Source organism: Cyclopterus lumpus, chromosome 11, assembly GCF_009769545.1.
Source record: "Cyclopterus lumpus isolate fCycLum1 chromosome 11, fCycLum1.pri, whole genome shotgun sequence".
NCBI lineage: Eukaryota > Metazoa > Chordata > Actinopteri > Perciformes > Cyclopteridae > Cyclopterus > Cyclopterus lumpus.
The window spans coordinates 20,372,522-20,383,336 of record NC_046976.1 but is presented as its reverse complement, the minus strand read 5'-3'; the positions used below and the strand labels follow the sequence as shown (position 1 = coordinate 20,383,336).

At 38.6% G+C, this 10,815-nt stretch overlaps 1 protein-coding gene across 1 annotated transcript; it reads left to right on the top strand.

Annotated features, from left to right (window-relative positions):
* The first annotated feature begins 3,573 nt into the window (after positions 1–3,573).
* On the top strand, positions 3,574–9,232 carry LOC117739425 (tumor necrosis factor receptor superfamily member 6B-like). Its single transcript, XM_034545819.1, has 4 exons — positions 3,574–3,651; positions 3,897–4,296; positions 5,061–5,243; positions 8,051–9,232. The coding sequence occupies exons 1-4, from the start codon at positions 3,649–3,651 to the stop codon at positions 8,392–8,394; spliced, it is 930 nt and encodes a 309-aa protein (XP_034401710.1). The 5' UTR covers positions 3,574–3,648; the 3' UTR covers positions 8,395–9,232.
* Positions 9,233–10,815: the final 1,583 nt, after the last annotated feature.

Here is a 10,815-nt window from a genome sequence, read left to right as displayed (position 1 = left end):
TGTGCACATAATAGACGTTATTTGTCATGTTGTTGAAGAGCAATTTCCAGGCAGACATTTGTTTCACTTCAATTTTAATTTGACCACAAAGCGGGGAATGCTTTAGGGCGGGGCTACTTATGTGATTGACCACTTTTGTCTGACAACTTTAACCCTTTCAGAGTGTGTTTTCACTTGAAGAAAGTCAACGGCAACACTAAGGTTGACAAAAAAACTAAATGGCGGCGTCCAAAAAGCCGAAACCGGGGCTTTGAAACCGCATCGACAAACCAACGGGTGACGTCACAGCGACCACGAGGTCAAAGAGCGAGCGGTCATTTACATGCGTTGCCAGAATGAAATGAGCACAGATGACACGTTTAAATATCATCATCACAAGCCAGTGATAACAATGGGCCACTCTACCTGTTTCTAGAGGCCTTTTTAGGAGGTGAGAAATGAAAAGGTCAGCCCACCGGGAAAGTGCCTTTTCATTGGCTGATTCACTTCCTGATGCTGGTGCCAGATGAATGAAGCGTCTGTGGATGCCCGGTGGCAGTCAGTGGAAGATAGAGATTGTATTACGGGACTTCCCAGAGGTTTCGTAGATGCCGAGTCTAGCTGTAATACTTCTAACCCACTTTCAGATGGGAATATGTGAGTGGCCTGAACACAACCATTCAAAAAAAAAGGGCAATATTGTTGTTGTTGTTGTTGTTGCGATATTGATCCATTGTCTATGTTTAGTGGGGAAAAGAATGCAAAAGGTTGTCAGCCGTCACGTTCAATAGCAAGAACGATTTCTCTTCATATCTCATTACTTTTTCCTTTAAAATGTGTTTACTGTTGCAAAAAAAGCTATAAACAGCTTTGCCACCACAGGCAGCTGCGATCGATCGGATCGATCGGATCGATCGATCGGATCAATCGGATCAATCGGATCGATCGGTCGGTAAATGACAACTCGGAGCTGAGGCCCTGACGTCCGTCCGTTGAGCACCAGAACAGGAAGTCACCGTTAAGCGCCTCATCGGTGTTTACCTGAGAGGTTTGGGGGGCAACGCAATGTAAAAGCACATTTAATGAGAAACATGAATGTGATGGATTACTATATCTGCTGCGCCATGAAATATGATGTTATTGGTGCCACGTAACCGTGTGTTTGCAACTTGTAGCTTATTAATTATGGAAGGCCAGAAGTGTCACATTTATACAGGTATTAAGTCATTAAAGTAATTCCTCTTGATGAAAACACATCTTAATTTACTGATTGATTTTGTCATTTCATTTTTGTAAATTTCCCCTATTTCAGTCATTATTCTCGGTATTTATTTCTGTCTCTACATATTTGACCAATTTTATAATTTCCACATTTAATACATTTCAGTCACATACATTTATTTCATATTCAGGATTTTGGACATAAATAAATACATGGATTAATTAGAATAAAACATTTTTTATTTAATTAAGGTAAAAACATGTTCTTTATTACCCTTTCATTTATCCTTGTTTGGATCAAATTACAATTATTAATATACTCCCAGCGTCCTACTCACCACTTCCTGTATTGTGCCATAACGACGAGGTGAATCTGCTCATGCATCGTCACCTGTTGCCGGGGCAACCAACAGGGTTGTGAGCGGTGAGGTAAACACCGATGGAAGAGCTTCACTTTGTTTATTTGGAGACCGTTTACACAAATCAACGTCGTCTATGAAATACCTCGGGGGGCTTCTTCCATCGGCCACAATAACAACAAACAAACAAACGCTTGATTGCACCGGCAGGAGTTTCCCTGTTTACGTTCACCGTGGGAGTTCACACTGGAGGTCAATGGGAATACCGGTGGCAGGTAACGTGTCACTGGTTGGGAAACGGTCTCAATGTAGAACCGATGGGACCTGAATAACCAGACCACCAGAGAGAACGTGGTCTGGTTCTACAGAGTTCTTCTTAAAGCTCCTCATCGAAGACACCGGGTCGGATTCTGGTGAAACCAGATGACGTCATGCAGGTTCACCAGAACCTCCTTCAGCTCAGACTCCAAGCGAGGCCTCCGAGCAGAGGACCAGTAGACTAGACCCAGATCCAGCAGAGACCAGTCACCGGTAGCCAGACCCAGATCCGGCTTCACCTGCAGTCACTTCCTGATTGACATCTGGAAGCCCCCGGAACAGAAACTTGAACCCCCCAGAGGTCTCACTGAAGCCACCACGTAAAGAAAGCCCCCGAAATGTTATAGAAACTCAAGCTTTCACTCATTTGTGTGGAAACCCCCGAGTGTGGGGGGGGGGGGGGGGGGGGGGGGGGGAGTCCCCTCCAGACAGCGACGCCTCCAGCTGTGAGAGCAGCAGGCGGAGAAAGTGAAAGAGGTTTTTCTTTTGGATTCTTTTCTGTAGAAGTCGTGCACGCGAGTGGAAACAACACGCGTGTTGTTGTCGTCGTTGTTGTCGTTGTTGTTGTCGTTGATCTTAAGAAGCAGAAGTAATACATTTATTTATTTGGTGCTCTCCATCAACTCTACTAACAACCCTTCAGAAGAAAAGGGAGTCCGCCATCTTGTTTGGCCGCTTGTCACTTCAGTGGCTTTTCTTTTCTTCTTCATTGGACTCCTTACAAAGTAAAACTCTTTGTCCTCATTTAAAGTGTAAACTGAATCGTGGTGACGACACAAACTAAGTGCATGGATAAATAATTCAATGACATCTTTTGTCTTTCTTCTGGAGTGAAACTCTGAACCGCCACTAGGTGTCGCTAGACCTCCATTTAGAAAATCATCCAGACGGAGCGTGAAAGGAAAGATCTTATATATTGTATATTAATGAAGAAAAGACATAATAAACACACCGTTTCTTCATTGATATACACATGGGACTTTAATAATACACTTGCACTCTTATTTGTTTGTGTACCATATTTTATTGTACATTTTGATATTTTTATTTTCGCTGCGTGTTTATTGTTACGCACCGATCCAGCGAGTCAAATCATGTGTCACGTTCTATAAATGAACAATAATAACAGTTCTGGTTCTGATTCTTCCAGTCTCTCATTTTTTTTTTTTTTTTTTTTTTACAAATATGTCACTAAGACATCAGTTTTATACAATATTAGTATAAGAGACAATTTCAATGTAAAGTTAATTCAAAATATGTAATAAAATAAGACAATATTTACTGCTGATATAAGTTAGAAAACTGTCACCCTTATTGAAACCGGGTGTTATTATCCAATAAGGATGTATTTAACCAGAATTTACAAAGTTACAAAGTACAAAAGTACAAATAATAATAATAACTATATTTTCTATATTTCTTTTTTTTAAATAATTACTCTTCAATATTAGACTCACACAGAACACATTTACATAAATATACACGGAAACATAAACACAAGATATACACATTACATTCGGGCTGTATATATTGATTAATATTGATTAATAGATGAACTATTCAGTATAACAATGTGCCCATCCGACACGAACCTCCTCCCATTGAACCCTGAAGGTGTGTCATGAAGTAAGTGACTTTTGATAAGCGTCATAACGCATCCATGAGGTGAGATCAATGAACGTGACATTATGACGTCAGAGCCGCCTTCGCGATAAATAGTCGGCGGAGGTGGAGAGAGCGCCATCCTCCTCCTGAGAGCACCGCACTGACCATGGTAGGTGGAGGGGGGGGGGGGGGGGGGGGGGGGGGGGGCGGGGTCTCAGACACGTTAATATGTTATATGAAATATATTTATATTTTCAATTCATCTGATTTGGGCTTTTTTTAAAATCCAGAACGATTTCCAGGATTTCTTTCCATTAATGTAGCGGAGCCTCGTTGTTGTTGTTGTTGTTGTTGTTGTTGTTGTTGTTGTCCGGTTTCCTCCTTCACGTGCCTCGTGTCCTCCTCCTCTTCCAGCTGTGGCCGTCGCTCCTCCCGCTGGTGCTGCTCGCGGCGCGCGCCGCTCGGGTCGCCGGCGTGGCCGCGTCGCCCCGGACCTTCATGCACACGGACCCGGCCACCGGCAGCTCGGTGGAGTGCGCCCGCTGCGCCCCCGGTAACTACCTGCGCTCGAGCTGCACGGCGACGCGCGGCAGCGTGTGCGCGCGCTGCCCGTCGGGCTCGTTCACGGAGCTCTGGAACTACATCAGCAAGTGCCTGCGCTGCGGCGCGTGCGGCCACAACCAGGTGGTGAAGACGCCGTGCGCCGCGGACAGCGACTGCCGGTGCGAGTGCAAACCGGGATACTACAAGAGGGACTACGACATGTGCCACCCGCACCGGGAGTGTCCGGCCGGACAAGGGGTGCTGAGCAAAGGTAAAGGCCGCGGCGCCCCGGGGGGCCGGGTCCGGGTCGTCGGGAGGGCTCCATCAGAACCGGTTTCAGAACATGTCCAGGTTCTGATGCAGAGTCACAGTGTCAGAGGTCATAGCGTTCACGACTGTACTCTTAATATTCAAGCTATTTGAAGGTTTACGTCCCAAAAGAAATTATAATATGTTTCTTGATTCTTCAAATGTGTTTCTCATAATTAATATCCCTGATAATCTGGACAAACATTTCCGTATGTTCACTGATGGCTAAACCCCTAATTCAAATTCAGTACCCACAATGCATTGCAGTGTATTCATGTAGGGATCCATAAAACAATTATTATCTATAAAAAAAAAAAACTCATTCCACAAAATAACTTTTATTTTAAACTTCAATATTTTTTTTAATACACGAAAATCCAGAGGTTTTCCTTTTGATTTAAACATAAACATTTGATTCCCATCTGCCTCACCAGCAGCTGTTTGTGTGGCTGTAACCAGCCAATGAGCCCTGTTGTTGACATGTCTGGAGGCACCGGTTTGAACTGGATTCAAAAGGCCGAATCAGGGATGAGTCAGGTTCCCCTCTAGAGGCAAAACATCTGTTCTACATCATAGTGCATGATTAACGGTGTTCCCATATTATCGTATTACACAGTAACACAAATATGTGTTGTGCATTTTGCTTATCATGTATATTCCTCAAGTGCATTTCACGTGTTGGATGTAAAGATTCAACTCGTTGTTGTTTCTGAAACTCTCGTCCAGGCACGGCGGACGAGGACACGGCGTGCCGCGCCTGTTCCAACGGGACCTTCTCCGCCGCCGTCTCCGCCCACGAGGCCTGCTCGCTCCACCAGAGCTGCGACGCTCCGGGCACCCAGCTGCTGCTGAAGGGCTCCAGCTGGCACGACAGCGTGTGCACGAGCTGCACGGAGCTCCGGTCCAGAGGTGAGGGCCTCGGGTGGGAGGCTATTTAGTGTCCATCACATTTACTTGTACGAAGCAGCATATTCATTTTGTCTCATAACAATCTTAAAGGCAACCAGTCATTAGTTAACATGAGTATAATAATACTAACAACATGATATACGATATAAGACACGATATCATACATGACACGATATACGGTACGATGTATAGACGATCATATACAACACAACACATATACAGTATACATTATAGATGTACATAATATATTCTGTACAATGATACATGATACATGATACATTATACATGATACATTATACATGATACATTTACATGATACATGATACATGATACATTATACATTATACATGATACATGATACATTATACATGATACATTTACATGATACATGATACATGATACATTTACATGATACATGATACATGATACATTATACATGATACATGATACATTATACATGATACATTTACATGATACATGATACATGATACATTATACATGATACATTATACATGATACATGATACATTATACATGATACATGATACATGATACATGATACATGATACATTATACATGATACATTTACATGATACATGATACATTATACATGATACATTTACATGATACATGATACATGATACATTTACATGATACATGATACATGATACATTATACATGATACATGATACATGATACATTATACATGATACATTTACATGATACATGATACATGATACATTATACATGATACATTATACATGATACATGATACATTATACATGATACATGATACATGATACATGATACATGATACATTATACATGATACATTTACATGATACATGATACATTATACATGATACATTATACATGATACATTATACATTTACATGATACATGATACATTTACATGATACATGATACATGATACATTTACATGATACATGATACATGATACATTATACATGATACATTTACATGATACATGATACATGATACATGATACATTATACATGATACATTATACATGATACATGATACATTATACATGATACATTATACATGATACATTTACATGATACATTATACATTTACATGATACATGATACATTTACATGATACATGATACATTATACATGATACATTTACATGATACATGATACATTTACATGATACATTTACATGATACATTATACATGATACATTTACATGATACATGATACATGATACATTATACATGATACATTTACATGATACATGATACATTATACATTATACATGATACATTTACATGATACATGATACATGATACATTTACATGATACATTTACATGATACATGATACATGATACATGATACATGATAAATGATACATTTACATGATACATGATACATTTACATGATACATTTACATGATACATGATACATTTACATGATACATGATACATGATACATGATACATGATACATTTACATGATACATGATACATTCACATGATACATTTACATGATACATGATACATTTACATGATACATGATACATTTACATGATACATTTACATGATACATGATACATGATACATTATACATGATACATGATACATGATACATTTACATGATACATGATACATTTACATGATACATGATACATTTACATGATACATTTACATGATACATGATACATTTACATGATACATTTACATGATACATTTACATGATACATGATACATTATACATGATACATTTACATGATACATGATACATGATACATTTACATGATACATGATACATTTACATGATACATTTACATGATGCATGATACATGATACATTATACATTTACATTATACATGATACATTATACATTTACATTATACATGATACATTATACATTTACATGATACATTTACATGATACATGATACATGATACATTATACATGATACATGATACATTTACATGATACATGATACATGATACATGATACATTTACATGATACATGATACATTATACATTTACATGATACATGATACATGATACATTATACATGATACATGATACATTTACATGATACATGATACATGATACATGATACATTTACATGATACATGATACATTATACATTTACATGATACATGATACATGATACATGATACATTATACATTTACATGATACATTTACATGATACATTTACATGATGCATGATACATGATACATTATACATTTACATTATACATGATACATTATACATTTACATTATACATGATACATTATACATTATACATTATACATGATACATTATACATGATACATTTACATGATACATTTACATGATACATTTACATGATACATGATACATTTACATGATACATGATACATGATACATGATACATTTACATGATACATGATACATGATACATGATACATTTACATGATACATTATGCTTGACTATCCTCTTTGGCTAATTTATTTTGGGTCACTGCATTAGACGAGTACACATACAATCAAATGCATAAGATGTTGAACTTGTTCCATCACTGTTATGATTGAATCACTTTTAGGTCAAAGTTACATTATCGTCGCGTGCATAATAAGCAGGCAGACGCGGTTTCTAAAGCTGTGTTCAAAGACCCTCGGACATCCAAGCGTTGGAACTCAGCATTGATTGTTCTCAATGAAATTGAAAAGTGTTCCAGACAATAATTGTAAACTCCTTCCACTGGTTGCCCGTTGAAATGCAGTCATTCAAATGCTTTTCTATTTTGGTTCTCAGTTCCTGATCGATAATCTCGTTTATTTCTCGCAGACGGAGCCGACTACCTCAAAGAAATCCTCCCGCCTTTTTTCGTCCACCAGAAAATCCACATCAAACGTCTGCGTCGCATTTTGCAGAAGCTCCTGTCCGAATCTGGTCAAAAACGCGGCGCTTCGGGACTCGACCGCGCGGATCTCCACGCGCGGATCAACGCGTGGATCGCGTCCGCCAAGGCGGGTCAGATCCGGGAGGTGCCGGCGATACTGACCCGGATGGGGGCGGACGGCGCCGCCGAGAGGCTACGGAACAAGCTGCAGAGCATCGACTCCAACCTGAACGAGTTGTGTGATCTGAGGAACGAGGTGGACGTGATTGTAATGTCAGGGAGAAAATAGAAGAGGAACTAAATAAAGTAGAAGGTATTTAGTCACGGGTACCACCGGGTTCCACCGGGTTCCACCGGGTTCCACCGGGTTCCACCGGTTCCAGTACGTAATGTTTGTAGTTGCTGCCCGAGTCAAGATGCACTGTCAATACAGGCTTTAGTACTTGTTGCATTAGTTAAAGAAGAATACCGATTAAAGAAATAGGTTCATTTATTTTCCATCTGCATCAAGCTGGTTGACATTTCTTTTGATTCCTGTTTGTTTATTTTCTTCTTAAAATAGAGCAACCGATTGTTGTGTCACATTTTCTTTACAAAATAAATTAACGTTACAGAAAACCTTCATTCCAAGTCAGGGTATGATGATATAATGTGTAATGTAACATAATGCAGATCTAATATATCGTGTTCATTCGTCCTCGGGGGGTGTCCCTACTGTTTGAAGTATTAATGTGATTCTATGTGCGCCTTTTGGCATCTATCTGTACTAATTATGTATTGTACACATTTGCTGGAAAGATACAACTCCATGTTGCAACTGAGTCAACACACTAATCAGCAGCTGGGGAACCTTTTATTTAACTAAACACCGGTATTACCCTTTAGGGAATAAAAGAAGTGGTGGTCTTCATTAAATCTACCTCTTCTTATGTATGCAGTTAAACAGTTTTGTGTCATTGTATATATCAGCGACATATATGAACTTAATTTATTGTGCTATAGAAACAAGGTAAGTTTCTTGTGTTGGCTTTTCGTGATTTATAAAGAATGCGTAGAAGTGTCTGCAAATGAAGCTGGAGCATGTGTGGTGCTTGAATCACGCTTGAATAAAAATAATTGAAAATAAATGTATTGGTAATTGCTTTTTTTTATATATAAGTAAAATGTATTATTCATTTCATCATAAGAAAAACAGACCAATCGAATCAAGTCCATTATCTATTAATCTTGCTAATGTCCTTGTATTTTTAGGAAATACATAATAGGAGTTTCTATTCCAGACGCAATTCTTTTTGAATGGTGGAAAACATTTTAGCTAACCATCCATCGGAGACAGGAGTCGATCATTTGTAATGTTGCTGCCGCAAGTTTATTATAATTTCAACTATAAACACATACAACTTAGTTCTTTGAGAAAGAGGCACAAAACATAACAATACAACATATATAATAATACACACATAATACATAAAACGTGCACTGGTGCATCAAAGAAATACCCTTGCAATGAAAGATAAACACTGATAGAGCGGAGCAGACAAGAAAAGCAAGCAATAGAAATTTGGAAATATTTCATGTGGCAACCATGCATCCGAGTGGACAAGCATTGCATATGGAGTCCCCCAAGGCTCAATCCTGGGGCCTCTTTTATTTAACATGTACACGCTTCCATTTGGTCAAATTTTACAAATACATTATAATCACCGATCACAATATGCAGATGACACCCAATTCTCAATGCAAGTCCCCTGAACAAATCAGTGATGGTGGAAATTCCTTAATTTAAACAGAAATATTTGTACTGAATCTTTGAGACTTTGTCATTGAATATTGAATAAGTTACATGTCTGCTGCTCTTCGACAAAACTCTCAATAATTTAGGACTAGAATACATTTCGGACGACCTTTTACCAGATGAACCATCTCAGTCTATCAGCTCATCTTGTAGAGAACTGTTCCTGGACTCAAAATACAAACTCTGAGAAGCAGCATCTATGAAACACACTTCCTCCCTGACATAGAATCATTATATACTTATATTTCTTTCTCTATTCAATTGCTTTTCATATAGTTGTTTTAATTAAATGAATAAATGCCTTTGCAGCACTCCCTGATTAATGCTTAAAATGCAATTGTGATTTACAAAAGACTTATCTAAGATAATATGATTATCTAATATGTGGTGAACCTTTTGGGATTAAAAACAATTAGCAACATTACTTCTTATGTTATTTTAAATCGGTAAAGAGCAGTTTGTAGGATTTAGTGGCATCTAGTGAGGTTGCAAATTGCCACCAATTAAATACCCTACGCTCACCTTTAGGGAACGTAAAAAATGCACTTTGGTTTGGTTCCTGAGTTACTGCAGTGTGTGATGAGCTGTCGTCAGTGTTTCTGTAGATAGATAGATAGACTGTTGAGGATTGGATTGCGCAATACGAGATGACTAAAATTCACATTTATATGGTTCCTCCCTATAATGCAGCAACGGAATGTGAGCCGCGCTGACATTAAGCAACTTCTTGTTTCCTCTGGCATCTGCGGTTGACTTCCTATAAAAGCTTTTAATATGAAAAGAGGTAGTTTGAGGCCTTGTGGTGGAAGAGAAACAATATTGTCCCTATAAATAAATGTCCACGCAAATTGAGTCACTTTGACAATTTCTCTGGCGAAGAGTGTCATTTTTTCTTTGGAAAAAGGGGACGATTCT

Coding starts and splice junctions, on each gene's coding strand:
- LOC117739425 (XM_034545819.1), top strand. Junction 4,297..5,060: donor ACAAGGGGTGCTGAGCAAAG/GTAAAGGCCGCG, acceptor ACTCTCGTCCAG/GCACGGCGGACGAGGACACG. Junction 5,244..8,050: donor CACGGAGCTCCGGTCCAGAG/GTGAGGGCCTCG, acceptor TATTTCTCGCAG/ACGGAGCCGACTACCTCAAA.